The sequence below is a fragment of the Epinephelus moara genome, chromosome 2 (assembly GCF_006386435.1).
Source record: "Epinephelus moara isolate mb chromosome 2, YSFRI_EMoa_1.0, whole genome shotgun sequence".
NCBI classification, from domain to species: domain Eukaryota; kingdom Metazoa; phylum Chordata; class Actinopteri; order Perciformes; family Serranidae; genus Epinephelus; species Epinephelus moara.
The window spans coordinates 22,612,289-22,638,872 of NC_065507.1; the positions used below are offsets into that span (position 1 = coordinate 22,612,289).

General features: G+C 41.6%; 1 protein-coding gene across 1 annotated transcript in view; it reads right to left on the reverse strand.

The window, feature by feature from the left end:
• Window positions 1-26,584, reverse strand: part of LOC126382770 (protein jagged-1b) — a 67,630-nt gene that overhangs the window by 3,754 nt on the left and 37,292 nt on the right. Inside the window, exons 4-10 of the mRNA XM_050032837.1 lie at window positions 19,312-19,560; window positions 17,195-17,255; window positions 15,014-15,144; window positions 13,721-13,840; window positions 13,390-13,503; window positions 7,990-8,103; window positions 135-248 (exon numbers count right to left, since the gene is read on the reverse strand). Of these exons, the coding sequence (XP_049888794.1) occupies window positions 135-248; window positions 7,990-8,103; window positions 13,390-13,503; window positions 13,721-13,840; window positions 15,014-15,144; window positions 17,195-17,255; window positions 19,312-19,560 (903 nt within the window). The remainder of the gene's footprint in view (window positions 1-134; window positions 249-7,989; window positions 8,104-13,389; window positions 13,504-13,720; window positions 13,841-15,013; window positions 15,145-17,194; window positions 17,256-19,311; window positions 19,561-26,584) is intronic.

Consider the following 26,584-nt stretch of genomic DNA (forward strand, 5'->3'; position numbering starts at 1 on the left):
ACAGGGACTCTGGGCTGCAGGGGAACTGCTGTTTAAACACAATCCAGTGAGGCTCTTCATCTTTCACTCCCTGCCAGAGGACGATCACTCTTTCCTTCCTTCCTTTATTCCTTTCCTTTCCCTTTTATACTCACGTATGTCACAGTTAGGCCCCGTCCATCCAGGAAGGCAGTCACACAGGTATCCACCGATCAGGTTGCGACAAGAGCGGGCGTGGACGCATATACTCATTTCACACTCGTTGGTGTCTAAAGGGAGGAAGAAAACGTTTTTAAAAATAGATCTGATGAAGAACATCTTATCTCTACTTGGGATTTTACATCTAATTCTCTGATAGATCGAAACCAGGGATAAACTGAGCTGCTGCTACACCTGTTACTGATTATTCATTCACATTTTATTGCAATAGCACAGTAATAGAGAACCCTTCAGACCTAAACATCCCTTAGCAATCCCACTCCACCCTTAGCCCCCTGTGAGCTAGCTAACTATGGTTTATAGTGCTATAGGACAGTGGTTCCCAAGTGGTGGGTCGCAGTCCACTCTGAATGGACCTCAAGTGGCTCGCAGACGTGTCAGGTTTGTAAAAAAACACGCTTTATTTTTAAGTGAAGTGAATTTCTGGCACAAAGCTTTTACTCTGAAGTGCCGTTTCCTGCTGTACAGTGAGTGACTAATGGTCAGCTACTTGACAGAGACAGCAAACTAGCTGGACGACATGGCCAAATGCAAGTATGACGCTGAATATATTGGTGTGCATTTTCAGATACAGAGCCTATATGTGTGTTCACATACCCCAGTATTCACATACACATATACAACAATACGTGGCTTTTAAATTAAAATAGAATAAAATAAATATTAGGAATTAAAATCAATAAACGAAATAAAAACTGACATATGATAATCATAGATGAAATGCAGGATATGTCATGTTATACAAGATCTTAAGTGCTATTCACCCTCTCAGTGATTATTTGGCTTGATGATAATAACCAGCTAACCAGAGGAGTGACAGCATAAATTCTTAAAGAAAGAAATAAGCGGTTGTCAGTGATTAAAGAACTTCATAGCTGAACAGTGAGCAGTGAGAACTTTATCTTCTCCAGGTCTAGTAAAGACTGTATATTGTGGAGCCAAGAGGTGTAAGACAGTGTTGGTCAGTGTAGGAGGATTCTCCTGTGAGCTATCAGGGAGGTGAATGAAATTACATTTGCTTGTTTCACTGAAACGTGACTGCCCTGTTCATGAATACCAAAAATGGGGATCATTGGGGATGACTCAATTGTTAGCTGTAATACCTCTGAAATAACCTCAAAGAAGTGACTCCAACATTCAGCCAGTTTTGGGCATTACAAAAACGTGAGTAAGATGACAGTGTGATTGTGAGTATCTTTCTCATGAATCGATAATATCAGGGTATGTCCTTGATAATCTGGATTTACTGTAAAGTGCCCTGTGCAGAAGTTTAAACTGATAAACTAGTGGTGTATTTCTTTAAGTGCCTGCTCTCACAAAGTGTCTGACAAAGACACCCTTCTGTTTCCTATTCTGTCTTTATTTCTATGAAGGCAGGTGGTGTGCCTTGGGTTATAAAGTCATACAGATAGGAGACATGACGATTTGTCATATGGTGTAAGGTGATCAACTCCAGTGGAGAGTGGGGTATTTGGGAATGACGGTGTGGAGAAAGTGTTGAATTTGAAAGGTCTGACTGCTGGAGATTAAACGCAGCAGACAGATGGGCAAAGCTGGCAAACTTCCCTTCGTCGTAGAGGTCACCTTACTTGTTTGTTCCAGAAAAAAAAAACGTGGGGTTGATTTTTAGCTCACTTAAATAGGTCATTTTTACAAATTGGTGTAGCCAGGGGGAGTGTATTCCAGTTGAGGTGATGCTAAATGTGCTGCCAGAGTTTTAGTGTGGATATGATTACCGGACTGGAACTATACTGTCTCAGTTTGAATAGTCTGCCGTGACACACCAAAGCTTTTAGAGAGCTGGAATGGCAGAAATGTGATTCGAGCTGGCACCGGTGAGTGTGTGGGTTGAAGGGCCAATATGCAATCTTTTGCATATTGGCTGCCCAGTAATAGTGCTGTAGACTGGGAAGTCCCATTCCATTCTCTGATTTAGGTCGCTGTAGCAGTGGTTTGTTAAGTCTCAGGGCTTTACTTCCCCATATGAAGGAGGAAACCAGAGATTCAGTCTTATGGAAGGAGGATTTAGGAAGGAATAGAGGCAGATATTAGAGTAAGGAAAGGTACCTTGGCAGAATATTCATTTTAATGCACTGTGTCTGACCTGCTAACGTAATATGTAAACTGTTTGACCCCTAAGGTCTTCTTTTACATTATTTGTCAAGATTGAAAAGTTATTTTCATGCAGCTCACTAACAGTGCGAGCAATGTTGATAACCAAGTATTTCATCCTTTTTACTTCTACATGGACATGCAACATTTTGTCTACAAATAGTCTTGCTCATATAACACAGCATGATATCACTGGCACACCGCCATGTCCGGAGGCATTATGTTTTCGGGTTGTCAGTCTGCCCATCCCGTTTTCATGAACACAATATCTCATAAATGCCTTTAGAAAATTTCTTTAAATTGGGAAAAAATGTGAACAACTGTTGGGAGCAAATTTCACGGTCAAGGACCTTGCGTCCAGCCAATTCTTGCAAACCCAATATTTCAAGAAGGCCTTAAGGGATTTTTTCTCAAATCTGGCTCAAATGTTCACCTGAACTCATAAATGAACTGATGAGAATTTTGTTGTTGAAGGTCAAAGGTCAAAGGTCAAAGTCACTGTGACCTCACAAAACATGTTTTTGGCCTTAACTCAAGAATTGATGGGCTAACTGTGAAAAAAAATTCACACAAATGTCTTGATAGGATAAAATGATGAAGTGATGACATTTTTTATCTCAAAGGTCAACTTCACTGTGACACCATAATGTTCTGCATGAACACTTTTCTAGCCGTTATTCAGTGTCATAATATTTGGTCAGAAACTAAATTAGTAACTGTAATCTTAGGTGTCCATTTTGAAACTATGGTGATTGTACAAATGAGTGGTTCCCAAGTTTGTAAAAAACACACTTAATTTTGAGTACAGTGAATTTCCAGCACAGAGACTTTATTTTGAAGTGCGGTTTCTTGCTGTAGAGTGAGTGACTAACAGACAGATACTTGACAGAGACAGCAAACTTGCTCGACGACATGGCCAAATGAAAGTATGACACTGTATTAAACTGTGTGGACCTTAAACTAATGACTAAGAGGAAATCTGGACCCCGTGGCTGAACCAGTTGGGAACCACTAGTATACATCGTCTATGCTGCCAGGTTGAAGATGTGTGTGAAGCATCTATGTTTTAAAATATGTAACTTTTTTGCAGCAACATTCATATTTAAAGCATTGTCAACTGTCATGGCTGCATATGAATCTGGACAGACATGAATGTTAATCTGTAACTGCGCCTTGACTGGATGCAGTAATTTAATTATTGTTCTGCTATGTATTATTATTTATAGGTTGCCATTTTGGTAGTTATTATAGAGGTAATGAAATTACATTATACACAAAATATCAGTATTGACCCAATTTATTACCAAACCAAAATATTAGTCTAATGTTGTTGCAGGACTCACCAACAACACTGTGCTAATTAAACTTCTCACTGAAATGAGATAAAACATCCAATAAAGCTAGTAAATTTAATCCTGCATGTCTCCTACGGGGCCCCCGACAATCTTTAGCCACCTGTTAAATTCAATTTTGAAGTGGATGCTTGAATTGAGCCATGAAGCAGGAATCTGCTCAATACATAACAACACTTGGAGACAGAGCGCTCGCCCTTTATCAAATATAATGTTTACAAATGAACACTACATCCAAAGTAATGCCTTGCAGCATCTTCTTACATCGTCTCTGTTTATGCGCAGACCCCCCTGCTGCACCACTGCTTTAGTTAAGTGTGTGTGTGCCCATTCCCACCCTCTGTCGCACTGGGAGTGTAAAAAGCCAGGAACCCCTGAGGGCTTGGCTCTGATAGCAGGAGAAGGAAGATTAGAAAGAAACGCTGAATGAATAAAGAGGAAGTAGTCAGTCAGTTATAGGTAATCTAAACCTGTTAGAGTCAGTGAGAGGCCTATTAGGATTTAGCATCGGGGGAGTGTATATGTATGTGTGTGTATGTGTGTGTGCGTGTGTGTTATCTATGGAAAAAGCCTGCGGATTCTGCCTGCGAGTGGAGAAAATGTGGGGACAGAAGTCGTCCAATAAAAGAGTGAAACTGATAGAAAGTATAATTGCCTTTCCCCATTTGAGGCACTACTGACGCTCTGCCTCTCGGCTCAGGTTATAAAGAGTTTTATCACTTGTGTTTGAGTCCTGTGCATGTGTGTGTATGTGTGTGTGTGTGTGTGTGTGTTATACTGTGAGCTACTGACCTGTGATGTGGAACTATGGGGGGATTATCAAGTGTCAGAGTGACATATCACTGTAACACAGAGGAGTAGGAGAGGCTGTCAGACTGAAATATGTCTCACTTTTTACTTCATAACCCGCAAGCTAAGCCACTGTATGTGTGTATATACTATGTCCTGTGTGTGTGTGTGTGAACCTATACAATATTCCTGATGCTGTACTATCTAACACAACAACCCTGAGGGAGTATACTTGTCAATATGAGCGAATGCGGCCCAAAGAGACGTGACAGTGCATTTAGAGAATACTGATTCACAGTCACGATGGGCTGATAGGAGAATTAAAATGCCATGGGCTTTTTCTGCCTCTGTAATTTGTGCTTTAAATGCATATTTCACTTCAAATGGAACACATAATCACATATTGCTCGTTGAAACGCAGCTTTTGAAACCAGCCGTGAATCACAGATTGATTTAGCTTGTTAGAGGATCAGTGTTAAAAATCCTAGGAATAGATTCCTTTGAAGATGATAAATATCAGATTTTCTCATTAGTAGAACTCTGTATAAACAACTGTGGTGACTTACTTTAATGATGAAAAATTATTAACGCCACAAAACCCCAGTGTGCTAAACTTTTGAAGCATTACACTGGAAAAGAATCTCAGATGAATTCCCTTTTGCACTAACTTTAAGCCCCTTTGCTCTCGTCATTTGTCGGGTTAAGATTAAAATGCAGTATCTTATTGACTAGTTGTACGATACACAGTTCTGGCTTTAAATTGTCTTGGTCATCCATCTCTAAAAGTACTATTTGCATTTCTGTTTTGCTTTGAAGTTCCTTGCTTTGCTTACATTACCTTTACTGATGGCTGGGCTATACGATTGAAATCAATATTACAGTAACAATAAGGATACAATAAGGGTTGCCCAATTGCCTGGGGTACATAAAAGGCCATGTCAGGCTAGTAAATCTTGCAAAAAGTAATTAAACACATTGTTTTTTTGAGGAATGAATGATGGAAGTTGCTTGGGAGTGAGACATCTTGCTTCCCTCTCATCTCTGTTGGAGCTGCAAATGCGCAGTACCAGTTGAACACTTCTGACAAAATGGCGGCAGGTAAAGATCTGAAGAGCAAGCAAACATTTCAGCTATTCTGGGAACAGGAGTTTAGTTTGGTGGCGTTAAGGATGTGGGTGTAACGCCAACATATAATGCACGGTTTGCTACAAGTTTGAGAGCAAGGCAAATAAAACAGGGTTGTTTTTCAAAGGCACATCGAGTTTATGATTAAACGTGACAATTCTTTTTTTTTTCTTTGTTGTTATTTGATAACCTTTAATAAATAAAGCAGTTTGTAAAGGGGTAAGTAGATTTCTGATCCACTTGCCTAATTACCTGAAGTTAAAGAAAAACTTCAACGCAGAACTCTGATATGGTATATCACAATATGAAAAATATGCAAAATGACAAAATACAAAATAACTGAACGGATGTTCAACCAGTGATCTGAATTCCATCGTTAAGCATCAGGCTACATGAAACCTTTTTCATATGTGTCCTTCAATAGCCACTGTAGTTAGGATTTCCAATTGAAATCCCCAGAACATGGTAAATGGACTACACTTGTATAGCACCTGTCTAGTCTTCTGACCACTCAAAGCACTTTTTACACTACATGTCACGTTCACCCATTCACACACTGGTGGCCGAGGCTACCGCACATGGTGCCACCTGCTACTTAGTAAACATTCACATGCTCTCACACACTGATGGAACAGCCATCAGGAGCAGTCTGGGGTTCAGTATCTTGCCCAAGGACACTTCGACATGTGGAGTGATCGAACCGTTCATCCTCTGATTGGTGCTCTACCTCCTGAGCCACAGCACCAGCTGCTTAATAGAAAGTTTAGTGAGACTGTTTTGTCACTAGCTATTTCCAAAGTCACTGAATGGACCTTGTGTAAATAATTCATGAGCTGTCAATAGCTGTAAATAATTTAATTTACAGTCATCGATATGGATAAGAGAAATTTGTAGGATGATAACATGACATTTTTTGATTTCGTGGATTCAGGAAAGCATATCCCCATTGTGTTTTGATATATGATATAGTCATGCTTTCATTTAAACTCTTTTCCTGCAAAATTTGTGGATATGGGCAGGATTTTTAAACCCGGGAAAACTTTCTACAAATAGGCGATAGACTGCTATTCTATTGCCAGTGGACTAGAGCAGTGTACACGGCTCTGCAGTAGATGAATCTTGTTTTTTGTGTGTAACATTTGACGTCACAGACGCACCAGAAAACAGGTAAGTAAACAGCAGAGAGCAGCTTGTCAGCCAGTGAAAATGTTAAAGTGTTTGCTTCGTTATTATATGTGTTACTTATTCAGTCTCTCTCAACTCTGTGCTGACTAATTTAGAACAATGTGTGGATTAGCGCATCCAGCTGGGTGTCACGTTTCCATTGCTGCATGAGAGCCGATCAGAGCTAAAAATCCCTGACTACTGCAGAGTTATTTGTCCTGGGAATAAATGCCAATTATAACTTTTCCCACTAAAGACAAAAACCAGATGTTAGTTAGATGTTAGTGGATATTTTTGTCCAGTACGAAAGAGGCTATTTAGAAGAACAGGCATAGCTGGCTCCATTACTCAGAGTAGGCTGACCAAACGTCCTCTTTTGCCCGGACATGTCCACTTTTCACGTCCTGTCCGGGGTGTCCGGGGGGTGTTTATAAATTGATGATAATGTCCGGTTTTCCTTGTGTGTGTGTGTGTGTGTGCGTAATCCCCGAGAGGCTGCCTTATCAGCGGATCTTTCAACACTCACAACGAGGAAGCAGCAGACACCGGCGGCGCAGCATTATTCTAAGATGCCAAAGCACAAGTGCAGCTTCACAGATGAACTGCAGAAAAAATTCCCAATTTACCGTCCCGACCCGGTCGGGATATATGGGAGGCTGAGTGCACCGTGTGCACAGCTGGCACATATGATTCTGTGTCTAATAAAGGTGCCGGGGAGCTCAAAGTTGGATTTTCTAATACAGAAGAGGTATTATTTAAAACATTAATTCATATTATTTATTTATTTATTTGTCCGGTAAGACTTGAAAAGATAGCTATTATTTTACAAGTTGATTTTTCTAATACAGAAGAGACATTATTTCTATCATTATTTCATTCCAGAGATTTTACATTTATTTTACATTTATATTTATTTTTGTACAATTGAAACTTGTAAAAAGATTATTTTAGGCATAATAAAAGCAAGTTGAGTAACCTCTGAGAAGCCTATCTAAATTTCTGTCTTTGAGAGATATTATTTTGTAATATAACTGAATTTTCTATCCATACATATAAACTTTAAATATATTAAAATTATAAGGCATCTTTGAGTAAACTGCTAGTATCATTTAAGTAGGCTATCTCGTGGCCGGGCGGGTGTCCTCTTTTTTGGAAATCAAAATATGGTCACCCTAACTCAGAGGCAGTGGCCTTATGAATGCACATATATATAAAATGCATTGTAGCTGTTTAACTCTGACCCACTGACCCAGCTGGCACGTCCTGCCGGTCCATCCAGGCGGGCAAAGGCACCGGTAACCTCCAGGAGTCTCTTGACACGTTGCTCCACGTCCACAAGGGCTGCGATCACACTGCCTCACCGCTGGGAAGAGAAAATATTTCACATGAACTACTGGTCTGTGTAATGGGAATCTGTGTATGAATATCAAAGAGATCATTTTGTGCATGCGTGTGTCACTGTGTCTATGCGATGCCACCGTGTGGACATGTGTGATCTGAACATTGGTATGCGGATGCTTTGGCTGCCCGTGTTTTCATTCTCATTTCTGCTGCTCTGGTTTCTGTGCAAACAGTGATAAATACAACCGTCTGCTGCACGTACATGGCTGTCACCTCAAACCTTTCCCAGAGGGGAGGGATGAACCAGGGAATTTAAATAAAAGAAAAGATGATGGGATGTAAAATAGAAATAGAAAAATGGGGCTGCCATGCCTGGTTCCACTGCTCTGAAAAGGAAGTATATACAGATAAAGAAACAGAGGGAACGTGAGGAAAAAGAGCACAACACAAGCTCTTATTTTAGGGGTTAACCGTGCATGACTTCTTATTACACATGACATATTTGTGCAACAGTGGCATCATAACTTTTCCCATGCATGACTCTGTGGTATACATTTTTCGGTCAAGAGCTCTCTGTCTCTCTCATAACCTCTTTTCATTTACCTAACCCTGCAGAACAACCATTTTCCATCCTCCTGACCCCCGACTCTAACCCTGAGCAATAAAAACCCAGCCAAGCTCGCGGCACTTCTCCCAAAACTAGACGGAGAATTCATAACAAACAAAGAAGCCTTTAATTAATATTGGTTAAATATATAAATCTACGTCTGAAAGCAGAGCTGTGTTGTGGTTATGGTTGTCATTCCTTGCAAGCCTGACAATCCTCTCACTGTGTATTCCCCGGAGAGACCCACACAACACATACAGAGACGGAGATAGACCGCCTCCCGGACTGCTGAACAAGCCAACAACAAATAACAAGAGCAAAAATAAACCTTTTATTCCTCTGTTTGTCCCTCTCCTCTTATTCTCTCCCTCTCTCGCTGTAATAAACGTGTTTACATGCCAGCGATCGACCTGCAGCTGTTTATCCTGATCGAGGTGAAAGCCGAAGATGTGGAACGTTGCTTGTTTACACACGCAGCTCTGACAGACCGTAACCTGTGTGATCCAATCTCACCTGTAGCCACACACACACACGCACACAAACTAACACAACACGAGCTCAAACCTGCTGTATACATAAGTCTCTCACACAAACACACGGACAGACAATGATTGAGCCCAAGACGGACTGTTGTGACAGCTCGGTTGTTAATTAGTGGCCAAAAACATGACACTTGAAAACAGGAGGTGAGGGATCTAACCAGATGTGAGTGCTGCTGTCAAATATTAGTGGCGATAGCAGTTGTAATATAGTGTGTACTCAGGATCAATATGTACACAAATCAGAGGTAATGACAAATGTGTCCATAGAAGCTGACTTATTTAGTCTTCTGATGGCTGCTTAGTGTCACCCTAAAGGGTTACTCCATCTTATTTACCCTTACAGGGTCACTTTACTCATCATTACTTTTCTCAGCCCATAAAAAAGAGCTTAATGTCCACTATGGCTGTGGAGGCTTCCTATAGTTTGAGACAATAACCCGGACAATGTCATCAAAGATAGCTTGGATTGTGGGATTGGGATCATGGGAAATGTATGATCCAGCATGTCTGAGCTTGACTCAGACCTGTGATTAAGATTCAATTTTTACTATTCTTTAAGTTTTAGTCAACCTTGAATTGTATTATTCGGAATACAACAATGTACCGCTATGTTTCTTTGCTTCTTTTATCCTTCCTCAGTGTTGTCTCTAGTTTCTTATGTCATTGGCATACACATGCACTCCTCTTAAACCCTTTTCTTGGATTACATGGCCAAGAGGCCAGGGGCCGTGTTCACAAAGCTTCCTAGTATTAAGAGTTTCTCCTAGCGATGAAATTCCAAGAAAAATTCTTCTTCTCTGAATTGTGACGTTTTCTTAGTATTTCTTCTTAAAGTTAAGACCAGGTCCTTGTAAAGTTCTTCACAGAGCATCTTAGACCTTAAAAGAAAAAAAACTGTCATGAGCAGGGAGGAGGACTTTTAAGAGGCTTAAGAGTTTCTTAATCAGAGGAAAAAATGGTGCAAACACACAGAGGTCGGAGAAATATTCTCCAAATACTGGATGAGAGTGGGTAAATGAAATGCCATAGATTAGATTTTGCAGGGATAATATTTGTGGTCGATCGAATTAGGGATATGTGCGCCTTTCCCACCTAACACAATATCATTATGATGCCAGAAATAAAAATGATGACAACAATGAGATATTTGAAAAGCTGGAAAAATGCAACAGTGCAGCAGTGATGACTTGGGTCTGTCTCAACCTTCCATCAGCAGTGATCACACTAACACTGACAACACTTTCACAGTCAGCAGTTCATTACATTTCCACTCGGTGTCCACACCTTGCAGTCTCACAAAAGGGCGTGTATTGGATTGACAACCAATCACATCTGTTAAAAGCAAGCATCACACCTAGCAACGGGGTCAACCACACCTCCTCACTAAGGTAAAAGTTTCTGTCCCTTCCTTGTTCAGAGTTGCTCTGAGAACTTCCCGAAATCACTCCTAAGCTAGGCCTCCTTACTAAAAGTTTTTAGTAAGGAGGTCTATTTAGCTTTTCCGATTTTTCTGTCATAAGTTACAATGTCGGATGTTCATATGAAATGTGGCCAAAGTGTCAGATAATGAGGTAAACTTATGTAAGAGCAATCCCTGTGAAAACATCAGGCTTCACTATGCTCTGGATACTCTGTTTCCAATTTTTTTCAGCTCGTGACAGATTTCTTTATACGATTGTAGAAAACAAGTCTATTGCCAATGATCAGCACCTCATTATAATTCTTGGTGTGTGTTACTTTTATATTTCAAGGATTTCTTTATATGATCATCTGCTCCAGGCACACTACTGCAAGTGTTTATATTATGTAACCTACACTGCTACATGTAGCTACATGCTAACGTCGGCGAAACATGTAATCTTGGTTGCCACCATCGTTAATTTCTCCCCAATTTTGGATCTTGTTCTTGTAGGAACATGTCAGGTTTAGATGCTTTTATTGGTGTTTTTTCTACAGTAGAAAGTGCTGCAATACTGCAATGACAGTGCAGAGACACAGAGTTGGTGCCTGTGACTGCAGACCCAGAAGACCTTTTTTGGGAGGGGAGCTTAAAGAGAAGGAGCTAAAATGGAGCCTTCTCAGACAGAGGGTGAATACAAGTGTTCCAGCACAGACAGTATGAGGAAAATAGAGTGTTTTTTGAACGTTGCAGCATGTAAACACATTCAAGTAGAAATCCAAAATAGAACATTCACAGTAGAGTCCTTGTGACGGCCAAAGTTAGACAGTCTAGCACTGCATATCTTTGGGAGAAACATCACACTGTTGTACAGCAAACCAACGTCACCACAACCGATGGGGACAAATGCCAACAACAACAACATATCATTCCTGTTCCAAACACAAGTGTGTATTGTCTCAGTGTTTATCAGTGGCTTAGTTTACTCGCAGAGTAACAAAATCTGATAACATCACACTCATTTGGCAGACATCTTGGTCCCAAAACAATTCCCCCCCATGCACATACATCATGAGGAAACCGGATGTCACTGCACAAATTCTCACATGTGGGATTACAGTCTGTGCTGACAGTATTTATGTGTCTGCATGTGTCTGATGGGATGACACTGTAGGGAAGAGGACTAGTATGCAATTGATAGTCTTGCAACTTTTGTACTTTTATTTCCTTCCTCTCTTTTTCTTCTTTGTGTTTCAGCTATGAGTAATGCTTTCTCCATGTTTATCATTACATTACTGGCACCTTTAAGGCTACGTTCATTTACAAGCATATGTGGCCCTATACTGATTTTTGTTTTGCTGTCAGGTCCACAGATCTGATTTTTTCCAATCAGATCTGGGGCATATGTGGTCTTAAATCCAATACATATCCAATTGCAAGCCGTGTGACAGTGCAGTGAGAACAGTCGTATTGGAATTCATGTGTGTTTTTCCCATACGGCCACAGCTTTTCTACGTCATACTTCACTGCACAGGCTCGAATCACTCATCATTCAGTGTCGAGGCAGTGTGTTGAAACTACTGAAGGCTTCTGTAGCCGTACCACTGCTGCATTAGGCTGCCCCAGTCCCCAGCCAATAGAGCCTGACTGCCAGATGCTTTCTGACAGGGACAGCTTGCTTACATGCCATGACAGCATTGTCATGAGGTGCTGACAGAGATATTGAAATATGCCCCTGGACATCCTAAAGTTTTGGAGAAACTGTTCCTCTGTAAAACCCTCAATATTGCGGCCCCACTACTCCTGACTCCTCTTCCCAGCCTCACCCACACATTTCTCCACACAGAGCTACCTGCAGAATGCTAATAAAGCTAGTGGACTGAAAACAAAAGCCCTTTGCTCCAAAGGGCTATTTCTCCAAAAATAGTTACACACGTGGCTAATTATTATGCAGACTGATGTCACTGGACCTTCTTAGTATGGCGATTATTCAGGAGATGAAGCTTGCACCCCTATGCCATTCTTTTTGTTTACCCAAAATGCCGATCTCGCAAATGTGATGATTATGTGAACATGCGTGTTGTTACTGGTTGCATGTGAGATGTTGATACTGATACAGTTATGGGTCACTTCAAACATTAATATGAACTGTCTAGGCAGAAAGATTAGATCAGGGGAAATTGAGCATTAAGCACTGTAATATTAACGTAGCCCAAACAGCAGCCACACCTGTCTGATCAGGTGCTTGTGATGCACTCTGCTGGCATTTGTGAGCTCTAATCCACCTTATGAATCTTGACTAAGTCTGGATGTATCTCGATGCGAGACACTGATCGTTGTCTGAATGAAGCAAGAGTAAATCACGAGACAACGAACCCTTAATTCACTGCCATTAAAAAGCACTTAACTCTCGGTTTCACCTCTGTTTATTTTAAATTAAGAGTTGATCGAAGATGCTTCACCTAACCTTTTGTTGGCAATGTAAATACATGCATACACACACACACACACACACAAAGTCAGACAGAGGGCGAGACAGACCACTGATTGCTGATGATAGTGTTTGTGTTCAGACTAATTTAGCTTCCTTTGTCGGATTGATTAGAGTCACTCACTGGCTTTGTTCCAATAACAACCAATCACAGACAATCTCACACTGTCCAGTCCCTCACCGAAAAGGTCTGTGTGTGTGTGTGTGTGTGTGTGTGTGTGTGTGTGTGTGTGTGTGTGTGTGTGTGTGTGTATGGCATTGACAATCACCATCAGCGCAGGTATGTCCGGTCCAGCCTTCGGTACAGGTGCAGCTGAAGCCCGTCGGGTCTTCCACACAAGTTGCTCCGTTCATGCACGGGGAGGACAAACACGCATGCTCCACTGATGAGAGGGGAAAAAGACGTATCGTATGATCAGCTAAAGAATAAAGCTGCATTGTTCAGGTACAGATTACTGTAGCATATATATTTTTGCCTATGTGCTGTTGTGTCTATTAGTTATAGTAGTTCTTTTTAATGTTGTACACATTTATCTAATAACTTCCCTCTTGTTTTCTCTGTCCATCTCTTACTTATATAGACAAACAACCTGGACTTACCGATGTCACAGTTGCGTCCTTTGAAACCTTCCTGGCACTCACAGTGGTACTCATTTGGCTCTGTGTTAGTGCAGGTCCCTCCGTTCTTACAGGGCTGGTGGGTGCCACAGTAGTTCAGATCTGAAGACGTTTAAAAAAAAAATGCTGATTAAAGTTTGCTTTGATATTTCAGTTCACAGCACAAATATAGCATAAACATAAAAGGCAAAGAGAGCAAAAGATAAAGGAATGAGGATGCAGATGGATCCAGGTTCACTGGATCAGCAGCACACACACACACACACACACACACACACACACACACACACACACAGGCTGAAGTGTATCCAGGTCGGCTCAGTGTGCTGACTGTGCAGGCCAGTAGCTGCAGGGCTTGTTGTCTCCAGTGTTAAGGCTGATTAAAGCTTTCTCTAATGATCTCCTCCGAGCTCACAGTCTCTTTGTCTCACCACAGCTCTTTACAGAACCTCTCTGAATACACAAAAACAGCTTAGGACCCCACCTAGCTGAGAGCGTCCAGCCCCGCTCACATTCACCTTACCCAAGGCTATCACCTTTCCTCTGCACAATACACCGTCCCGTGGGCTCCCGGATCCCAGCTCCCACACTGAGACAGAGGTGGGAGGTGGGCTGGTATATTCTGGGATAATGTTGGAGGAACTTTGATACAGTGTGGTGGGAAAAGTTAAGGCATGGAGGGTGAAGCCCTGAAGGAGTTGTGAAGGTGTGTGAAGAACCAGGCCTCACAAACACACGTTTCTGTCTGAGTTCCTGAACACCATACAGTGCAACAAACGGCAAATGTCTTTCATCTTTACGCAGATGACACAGTTCTCTACTTTCTGAGCCTTGGTGTGGAAAACACTGTTTAAAATGCTAATGGTGAAATAAAACTTTGAGGAAAAATAAATACAGGTATGCCTTAGTATTTGGCTCAGTGATTGATTCATGTCTCTAGTCTAATTTATAGTGTATAGAGCAATTTGCAAATTGAATTTCCTTTGGGTTATAGAGTAAAAAAATTGGTTAAACATTGTTTTTTGTGCCTGAGAGAAGAGCAACATCTACAATAAAAAAACATGGTTATGTTTGGTGCTCATTTTGGCCAAATGACGGGGCTCAATAAGGGATTTCAAAGCAATTGTCTGCTCCAGTTATATAATGGGGATATTAAATTGAACCAAAGAAGGGAAACAGATCAACAACCACAAATTAAATACCCATGTTAGTACATCTGGGCTTTTTCCCCCTTCTTACTTCAAAAAATCCTTCAAACTCAAATTCAATTCTGACCTTTGTCACACAGCAGTCCTCCCCAGTTGACGTCACACACACACTGCCAGGGCTCGGTGCAGCTTCCGTACACACAGCCAGGGAACGTCACACACTGGTCACACAGAGGGCCCTTCCAGCCGTAATGACACCTGAAGAGGAAGAGCAAAGAAACATCTGATCGTGTCATGTTTGTATATATTGATAATAACTGTTGTGAATCTGTGCTTTTAGTCACTTTATGTTCATACTGAAGCAGTACAAGCTAATATAAATGCTGAAGGGAGAGATGCTTTTCTATTCTAATGACTATTGTGGAATTTAACCTGTTGATGCTTTGGAAATGTCAACTTATATTGACATTATATAACATAATGTTACTGTTTATATGCAGCTTTCAATGTACAACAAGACCATGCTTCTCTCTCCCACTAAATCAATTACCTGCTCCTTGCTAATTCAACCTCTGGCTCATAAATTGAACCACCTGCTCTGATCTATATAGGTGTGTCTAACCCTTTCTCCCCTGTTTGTCTCACTTCTCACGACCCCTCCCCCCAAACCCCGTTCTTCTCTTCTCTTCCTTCTCAGCAGGGTGGCATGGTGGCTCAGCCGCTAGCACTGTTGCCTCAGAACAAGAAAAACCTGGATATGAACCCGGGGGATGACGAAGCCTGAAGCCTGAATTGACTCAGTTCAACGCCTTTTCATTCCTCTCTTCAACCCCCTATCGTCCCATTTAACTGGACCCTCACCCCATGTTTCCCTCATCCTGTAGTCATTCCAAATAAAACTACGTTCATAGCGTACATATCTTTGTTAGTGAAAATTTAGTAGTTCTATTTGTGAAGAGAGAGTCCATCGCTCTAGCGGAAATAGCCCATCAGTGCAAACCAGCAGCACCTGCTTGCTGCTGCAGGATTTCAGACACGTGGGATTCAAACTCCAGACATGTAATCCAGGCTAAAGTTTAAAAACAACATCATATGATAATTGCATTTGGCTACACTGGAAATACAGGGCATCATCTGTGAGGAAGAGAGTGTCCAGAAAAGGTTCAGGAAATTACAGCAGGCTTCATAACCCTGTCATAAGTTTAAAGTGGAAATAGACAAGTTTGCTTCTTTAAATTATCATTATGAAGAAGATGCTGATACATAATGTAAGGGCTTCACTATGCAATACTGTCTGCCACTGGGTACATGATCTCCTCACTACTCATCTTATTTTGATGCTTTGGTGTCAAAATATGGTGACCTTTGTGTTGTATCTTGATGCAGAAGGGGTCAGTGGTTAGGTTTAAGGGTCAAAACTACTTGGTTAAGATTAGAAAAAGACCAAACTAGACTTTGTGAGTTGACTCACGTGACAAACAACTGACTTTTAGTTTCACACGGGACATGAATACATGTCTTATGGGTCAAAGTCCTATGCTTGTTGGACGAGTCCACCTGAACAGACTTTTTCTGACCACTAATTATGAAAGCTCAGTGCGTTTCATAGAGATGTTAACGGGTGACCCAAAGTTATAATAATGATGCTGGTGACACTGCCCAAGAGGTGTATTTTGACGCCCTGATCTCCCGGGAAAATAAAGGCTCGATTTATGGCACAAAGGAAGTGCACGAACCACTGCGCAATCAAAACAGGAAGAGGATAGTGCTTTTGTTTTCCCTGGTGACTATTAGTAGCTATCCCCAAAAAGTATCAGTGTAGGTTCATTGCAGTTACTGTCCTGGTAGTGGAAATGGTGGTTTGTGAAAAGCAAAATGTAGTGTATCCTGAAGTTGTTGGTAGTTGCTAGGCTCTGAGGATATAGGAAAGCGATCCGGTTGTCTTTGTGAAAGCGGCACCAACAGTTATACACCATGGGAATGCTGGGTAAGGAAAAAAGTTTGGAAAGTCTGTTTCCACTTTAATATCATACACTACACTGTAGTGAACTTCTAAATTCTGTTATCATCTGTTAATGATTGAATCTGCTTCACTTTGCATCCTATGTAATATAACTTTGTACATGATGACACTGATATCGAAATCATGTATCACCTGGTGTCTGCTTTAAACAATTTCCCCCCGGGGATTAATAAAGTATTCTGAATCTGAATCTGAATCTGAATCTGAATTCATAAGTGCCGACGGTGGAAATAATTCAGTTATCAATTATTAAATTTAATTTTCTTAAGTGTTCCTCTGACTCACTTGCATTCTCCAGGTGCAGTACAAGAGCCGTGGGCCTGATGACACCCCTGCCTGCATACCGCTGTGAACGAAACATGCACAAAAAAAGAGAGCTATTAGATAAAACGGTAACCATGAAACAGAGATGACACTCAGTTGAGGGCATTAAAATCTGCCATCTACACTGAATACATCAAGATCACTGCCAGTCAACACAAAACAAGCCCAGATATCATCAGATATGCAAAACACACACTTGACTGTGCAACATAACACAAGTGATGTAAAGGAGATGACACATGTGGGTAGGCTACTGTCACCTCAACGAAACCTCAGTTAACCCTGATATTTGTTTGTGAGATTATATACATCAGCAATCAGCTCAAAGTTTCCAGAAGGACACTGAAAACTACCTGAACTTCATCATGGTCAGTAACCTGCAGGGGGTAACAGAGGGATCTTTGCTAATTTTTCACACTTCCTGCTTCTCTGCAGTCCAATCAGCAACCTGCTGAGGAGGAAGTCAGATTTAGTGAGACACGGGCGGGATGGGCAAGGCTGCAGGATGTCCGTAAACTAGCTGCGTGTCCTTGGTTTCCACTCTGGTTTCCTCCATTCACTTTTACCAGTGCAACACGATGGCAGCGCTCCGAGGTCACGCAACGAGGTCATCCAGCTGATGAGTCACAGACAGACGGAGTATGATCCCATACACACACACTGTCCACTGAAGCTCACTGACATGTATTAACTGATGTAAAGCAGCATGTCAGTGTGATGAGTCCTAAAGGTTATCGGAGGTGATATTATCAGGAGCAGATATGTATTTATTCTTTGTCTCTGTGAGAATCGTCCTGAGGTTTTCGGCTGCCAAAGGGGTTTTGGAAAGCGAGGACACTCATAAAGTTGATTCTAACTTGGTCACGTGGCTGTTTGAGAAATACAATCTGCTAAAAGTGTTAGTACATACGTGCGTTTGCGTGAATCTAAAACAACACATTGCCAATTAAAGCTGATGACAGCGGTTTGTGGGTCAAGTTTATTTTAACAGCCCTTAATCACAATAACAGTTTCGAAGTCCTTCGGAGGCCAACATTAGGAAGGAAAACAACCCTCATGGAAAAACCTTTTAAGAAACCGGGAAAGGATCACTATGGAGGAAACCCCCATCCAGGATTAGTGGGAAAATAAACGGAAAGCAATAACATTTTCTATTCCTTCTCACCAGCAGTCTTAAATCATCCCGAGGAAAATATTAGCAGAATGTTCTCTAGTTTTTCCAAAATATGTGTGCCATTTTGAAGTGAATCAAAAAATATGAAGCTGAGCAGGTACATAAACGAGGATTGGATGAAGAACCATTACAGTGGTTTTACTTTTTTTCTTTTACTATAACTTACACACACTTTCAGACTGTGGAACAGGTCACTTTCCACTATCAGGTCCTCACCATATATGAAAACTTTTAAAATCTTGGGACCCACTTTTTATTGCTTTAACTGCTTTTAAAACTCTCTAATTATTAATATGACGACACAATGACTTCATTTTTGTCTGTGACACCTATTTATTTTCACTTTGGTATGTTTAATTGTTTTGTAAATCGATCTGTGAAGCGCTTCAGTCAACATTTTATGTTTTTCCAATGTGCTAAAGTCTATTAAAAACCAAAATAAATTCTTTCTGAGTTTGTCACACAACACAAAAATTTTTTCAACCACCCTGCCAAATTTGAATGATTAAAAAATCGTATTAAAATTAGGGTTCAAAATCGTCACTAAAAAAAAGCAGTATTCTCTGCTCTTAAATGCTGGGGAGCTGGAGCTGAAACAAGATTGAGCCGCTAACACTGACACTCCTTAGCAGCTAACCCAGTAGCACACACAGTCTGTGGTAGACTACACACACGCTGAACAGAAGACTGAATGCAGCCCAACAGCGACAGACTCTCTTGGTTAACTTAGCTTAGCATAAAGACTGGAAACAGGGGGAAAGAGCTAGCCTTGCTCTGTCCAAAGGTAACACCTCTATAGCTCTTTAGTTAATACTTTATATCACAGTTATGGTTTTATGGAGTTACACAGGACCTCTGGTGTCATGTACTCTAACACACCACAGATTTAAGTTTCATCTCTCACCCTCTTTGCACTCTGGTCCCGTCCAGCCCTCCATGCAGACCTTGGAGCCGTTGGGGTCACAGTTGAAGTGACCAAAGAAGTCATCACGGGCCCTGCAGAACTTGTTGCAAAAAGGTCCGTAGTAGTTTGAATCACAGCGGAAGCGGAGTCGGTAATCCAGGCTGAGAGGCCGTCCGTGGTGACGGTACGACTGCCACTGTTCACCAGGGTTCAACATGGAGGAGAGGAGGACTCGCTCAATCAACTGACCTGAGGGAGGAGGGAAGAAGGCCAGGCTTTTTTTAGGGTTTCAAGTTTAAATTAGAGCACTTGACCCACCATTATTTGATATTTTAAGAGAAACGATGCTTAAACCTGAGGCAGAACCGGCTGCAAACACAACACTGACATCTCATCACCATTAAATTGTTATGGTGACCACGTTATGCACACATCCAGCAGACAAGGAGCAACATTAATTCATTTTGAGTTGAGTTTGAGCCACCTGGCAAAAGTAAGCGGAGGTAAATATCTGCCTGTTTAGTTGCCAAATGCTCCACTGTGTTCACCAGCTACTCTCTAACTGTGTCTGTCTGCTGTTGAGCAGGTAGTGTACAGCAGGGTTTTAGAGCAAACAGCTGCCTGCTGTGGGAAACAACACTGATGAGAGTATTGAGACTGATCATAAACAGTAAAGTTGAGGACAATAAAATCAAAACAATAAAGTGAAAGATGCTGAAATCCTAGGCAGCGCTAAGAGTCAGGTGGTTATTTCTCTGTAGGTTTGTCACCTCTAACGTTTCATACAGTGCAGCTTCAAACTTCTTTGCTGCAGCTCTTTTAAGTAAGTGATCAGATCACATGACAATCGAATGTCTATGATTTCCAAAATGTTTTCTTTCCCGTCCAGACATAATGTGAGCCTGGCATTTTGTGTTTGCAAAGTGAATATCTTTGGTACATCTGGCATCAGGGCACTTAACCAGATAGCGAGCAGGCTGAAAAACAGTGTCAGTATAAATACTGAGACAAGAGGCAGACTATAGGATCAGAGGAAAGGGGTCAGCAGTCTGCAGAGAAGAGAGAGGGCGGCCTGAACACCAGAGAGGACCAGACGAGGCCCGGGGCAGCGGCTGCTGCTGCTGACCCCCGGAGGGGATTTCCCAGAGGCGCTGTCATCACCAACTCAGTTATAATCTCCTCTGACAGGGTATTACCACACAAAGCACTGAGAATATGTGTGTGCGTGGGTATATCTGTGTGTCTCAATGTATGCATGAGTGTTTAACTAAGAGATGTTGGTGAGGATAAAGGGAAAGATGTAAGATAGAAATGGTTGTTGGAAGTAAGTCAGCAATGAAGAGAGGGAGGGTGTACAGTGTGTGTGTGTGTGTGTGTGTGTGTGTGAGACAGACAGAGGCAAACACAGCCAAAGAGGAAGGGAGGCAGCTATTAGCGCACACAGATAGCAAACCGCCTGATGGAGAGATGAGATCACCATGGTTTGACACAAAGGAATGAAAACAGAGGCACATACTGGCCAGTGTGTGTGCGTGTATGTGTGTGTTTGCCCAATGTGTGTGCGCATGAGTGTGTGTTTAAGAGAGTGAAAGAGGAATTGGACCAGAGCGGACGCTGAGCACCCTGTTAGCCCGTCCGTTGCCTTGTTCCTCCACCGGCCTCCGCCTGTCGTCTCATTACACTACTGCAGCGCTTTGTGGGTTTTTCATTATTTTATGGCATGTCAAAGGGCTAATTTCATCTTCACCATTTTCCTGCCAGAAAAGAAGAACAGCAGACATGAGGAGAGAAGAAGGAGAAGAAGAAAATAACCACATTATCAGCCAGCACAGCAGGGAAGGTGTACAACAGAGTGTGATTTCCCCTCTAATGTGATTAGATGAGATGGCACAATAACAAGTGAGCACAAGTAAAGAGAAAGACGGAGAAAACAAGAAAGAGAGAAGTTCAAATATTAGATGACAAACACCTAGCAGCACCAAGAATCCCTAAGCTGCTTTTGAAATGGCACCACACAGAAAAGCAAACAGAATATAAGCATTGGACACACAGGGATTGTGTCTGCAGGTAGCAAGAACACTTAAATCACTTTCTCTGGCCTCCGGTGATTGTCCCCCACTGCCTGCTGCTAGCTGTGAAGTGCCTGCCCTGGGCTGTGGCTGAGAAAACACCGCAGGAGAGAAAACGCCTCCTTTTGACTTGCTATTCCACATCACCAGAACCGACAAATCAATACAGCAGACCTAAGAAACCCAATAGATCAGGTGGAGGGTGTCCAATGTTTGATTTATGTGGATAATTCTCGAGCAGTCTTGTTTTTGTGTTTTGATTCTCATGCAGGATGTCCTGGTGAAATGATTCTCATCTGGATGAAAGCAAAAAGTCTAAACATGTGTCTTTAATTTAACAGACAAGCTGGTCTCGATTATGATGCTTCTTATATTGAATTTCACTTTCTCTCCAGCGGGGGTGGCAATTTTGGGGCTGTGAGTGCTACGTCAACACAGCTGAATCACGGTGGAGCACAGCAGCAAATCTGCACTCACAATGACCCAATAAATATGTAAATGGAAGGAAGAACATACAGAAAATTAAAGTGGTGGCATTTTAAAATAATATAGACATACATATTAAAGGCTCAACTGTAACAGCATAAATACAGGGGTGTACAGGGGCGAATTTTTATATAAGTCATCCATTTACATTTTATCAAGGCCCAAAGCTACGCATATTCAAGGGCAGGGCCACTTGAGTGACAGTCTGCAAGGTGTTGCTGCATCCACCCCTCACTCCTCCACAGCTCCTCTCGTCCAAATATGGTCCTGTCTGGCTCCGAAAAAAATGTGCAAAAAATTTAAAAAAGAAGAGGACTTCTAACAATGTAGGTTTCAAATTCTTCAAAAAATCTGCTCCGCAAATATTCTATGATGAAGAGAGTCCACCCAATGCACTCTGATGATAAATAACAAGAAAAGAAAACCTATAAGAAAACTCTCCATGGTGCCTTTAAATACTGAGATCTGGGAATGTGGTGACAAAAATACAAGCGAACATATAAACTGAGGGGGGCCAATTTGCCACACGCAAGCTGCAATTTGCGACATGAATTATTTCCTCTTGCTCATTTTGACATTTCACTACTCAACACATCACAAGGTGTTTTTGCCACTTTGTCTCATCTTTAAGAAACTTATTTTGTCTTCCCCATTTACATAAATGAGGGTAAATAACACCTCTCTGTATAATGCATTATAGTTCACCAGCACCACAAAGTACACAACAAATCTCTCAAATGGATCATGAATTTCAGAAACAATTTCTAGAAACAGTTTCAACAAAAACTGATCATTACAACCTCTGTGAAGGAAGATTTGGCGCAGGACTGCTCTATTATACCCTTTTCCCACCCATATTATCATGGGTATGCAGGTTTTTAAGTAGGTGATAGACTCCTTTCCCATTGCCAGTATACCAGAGCACCGTACACTGCTTTTTTTAACTGGTGTCACGTTCATTGTCATGGACAGGCCGGAAAACAGGTTAGTAAAAAGGAGAAAGTAGCATGCATGCCAGTGAAAATGTTATGTACTGTAGGTTACTTTTCTTTTAATATCTGCTATATATTCTGTCTCTCAAATTCAGTACCAACTAAATTTTGAACAATGGTCGAGAGCTGCTTGGATGGAGACAAATCTTGGGTTGGGGCAGTGCGTCATTGCATCACATCAGCAAAGGGGCTAAAATTACTATGTCCACCCAGGAGGTTATATCTTTATCACTATTGATCAAAGCTGATCAGAGCTGGAGTCAATAAATACCTGTGACCCTGCAGAGAAATTTGTTTCAGGAATGAATGCTGATTGTAATCTCTCCCACTATGCACAAAAGCCAGATGTTAGAGGGTTTTTTATGCAGTGGGAAAGGGGGTATAGACTTCATTATTTTTAGCAAGGTGTACCTAATAAACCTGCAAATTACTGTACATACAAATACACTGTGCACTGTATTGATTTTGTGAACTGGGTCTCAGGTTAGCCAAACTTTTATGAAAGAAAAAGAAAAAGTGATTTTATCGAACATGGCTCAACTTACCTACTTACAGTGACCCACTTACTGTAGCTTTGTGCGCACACTCTTCCTGTACAATGGGAGATTATTACCAACATTTCAGGAACACCCACTTTCTGTTGTACTTCCAAATAAAGGGGTTTAGATAATCTGGTTCACCTGTTTACAATCTGTCTGACTGCTTGGGTATCTGTTTTCCAAGATCTAGTAATTTCTTTGGTGAGTAAGATACCATCATAACCAATAAAAACGAGGACCAAAGCTATGGAAGTTGCAATAAGCTAACCTTTAACAGATAAAGTACGCCCCGGCACATTAACACCAACTACATGTTATTTAAACACAACTCAGTGAAGGTCGTACTATGCTCAAAGGACATCATATTTTCACACTATTTCCATAGACTGTATCAGAAGGTAGCGTCTTGCACAGTAATCCTTTCTGATTAGTAGCAGGGCCTGATAAGTCCGTTCAGACTGCTACAGGACGACAGTGTTTGGGCTGAGCTAAGCTGCCGGCCTAGTGAACGGCTTTAGACCCAATGTAAAGGCTGTCAGGAGCTCAGGTGGAAACGGCAGATAATGCAAACAAGATGTAAGAGCGGCGGCGCTGGAGGGCAGAGGGAAGGAGAGATGGAAGAGGACGGGGAGACAAACACAGAGAAGAGGGAAGGACGGTTCCCAGTTTCTCATTATCGCTGCCATCTTTTGGATATGACTGGGATCCATCCACTGGCTGAGAGGGAGGTAGAGGACGGTGGGATGAAAGAGAGGACTGTGGCATGACAGGAATGAGGAAGGCACAGGAACATCTGTCTCCGTGTGTGTGTGTGTGTGTGTGTGTGTGTGTGTGTGTGTTTTGCTTTTTATAGCATGCAGCTCACATTCCCTGTCATGGAGCTTTTCCTGATTATGGGGAGAAACAACAAGAAGACAAGCAGGAAATTAAAGGGTCTGGATAAAAGACCTTCGAGGATATTTTCACATTGTTTCGCCATGTTGAACCACTTGTAAACAAGCTCTTGTGAATTGTTTGCCTCGATGGTAATGTTGCTTGTTGAAAACTAAACTTGCAGATAAAATAGATGTGTGGGAGAATACATCCCTACAAAGCCAAAACACAGCAACTATATATTTAGTCAAAACTGGGTTAAGACCAGCATCTGACTTTTTGACGTCTGTTTAAGAGTTTACAGTTTACATCCATGTCTGTTTGGACTCATAAAACATATGTAGTGAAGACCTTGAAGGAATCTAATGAATTGTGTTGAGTGTATTTGTTTCCCAAACATGGATGCTTCACAAACATCTTCAACCCAGCAGCACAGAAGATCTACACAATCACCACATTTTCGAGGTAGACGCCCAAGTTTAGGGTCACCAATTCAGTATCCGACCAAAGTCTTGAATTATGGGCTCACAGTGACCTTTTATCACAATCTAATAAATTCATCCTTGTTTGTACCAAATGTAAAGAAATTCCCTCGAGGCGTTCTTGAGAAATTGCTTTCACGAGAATGGGACAGACAACCCAAAAACACAAAACCTCTGGCTATAGCTGTATAGCTTTCTACTTTAACTACTCAGAATGCAGTCAGAGCTAGCCTTAGTGAAAGCCTTCTTTAATGCCTCTGCACCGGTAAAAGCTGTGGCCGAACGGAGGCATTATGTTTTTGAGTTGTCCATCAGCCAGATCCATTGTTGTTAATGCAACACATAAGAACAAGAGATGAGAATGGGACTGACGATAGACAACTCAAAAACATAATGCCTCCCTTTGGCCACAGCTTTCGCCGGCGTGGAGGTATTAAAAAAGGCTTTAGCTAAGGCTAGCTCTGACTGCGTTCTGAGTAGTTTAAAGGTAGAAAGACGCATACAGCTGTAGTCAGAGGTTTTGTGTTTTCAGGTTGTCTGTCCCATTCTCGTGAATGTGACATCTCAGAACACCTTGAGGGAAATTCTTTAAATTTGGCACAAACATGGATGAATTGGTTAGATTCTAATGGTCAGAGTTTAAAGGTCAACTTCACTGTGACATCACAAAGTTCTGCAAAAATTGAGCATGACGTTAGTTCAGGCAGGACACGATGTCAAGCTCAGCTCACATCGCAGCTACATCAGCTAATCTCAAACAGCCCAATCAGCTGATGGAGCAGCTGATAGATGACCTTTCTATGCAACCAACTGGCAAATCTCATTCAGGGTGCCCTATTTAAACTGCTCTGGCCTGCCTACTGTTGCTGCTTCCTCTGCAAGCTGCTTTGCAACCCGCCTACACCCCAGCTCCTCCTTTTCATGCTGTGTCAGACTTATCAATGTCATTTCTGTTTGTCACTGATGCTGCTCTGTTCTGTTCCTGGGGTCTGCTGCTCTTTCTGCCTTTGGCTTTCCATGTAGGTGCATGGAAGGGCAGGGAGGTTTGCTTCTCTCTGCCTAAAGGCTTTGCAAGTAGGTAAGACTTGCGTGGAAGAGGCTTTATGCATAGGCCCTAGGAAAGGCAGAGGGGCCCCAGAACAGAGCCATACCGCCAAATATAATACTGCAAATGGAAATAAAGTTTTCTATGACTAAAGTGTTCCTGACTGAAACACTTTCCTGGCCATTACTCAGCACCATATCTCAGGAACAGAAGGGCAGACTTTTGGCCAGATACTGAATGTGTGACACTGATGTTGAAAATGTACTGATTGTAAAGATGGTGTGCAGCTGGTTTGAAGACGTGTGTGATGCATCCACATTTTAGAATTTGTAGCTTTTCTGGTGCAACATCTATATTTGAAGCATTGTCTGTTGTCATGGCTGCATATAAGTCTGGACAGTCATGGATGTAGCCTTAACTGGTTCAGCTGTAATTCTATTTTTTTTTTTTTTACCTGTTTTCCGTAATTGAAAGATGATTGATGCTCCAACATCTTTGCAGTAATCCAATTATAATAAGAGAAAAAGTAATCCCTACAAGCCATGCTTAAAGCTAAGTAGCTTAGCTTAGATGCTCTTTAGATCGACCAAACATGGATGGCAGTATCTAATTTCATCTGATGCAGAGGCGGGGAGTATAATTATTCAGAAAAAGCATGAAATTAAGGTTTTGCAATTTATAGGCTGTAACTGATACACATTTCGGCTCAGTAGCCTTCGAACATTAAAGCAAGCTGCTTATGTCTGAGGAGGAGGAGAATCATACACATTCAAAACATCAGCAGGAG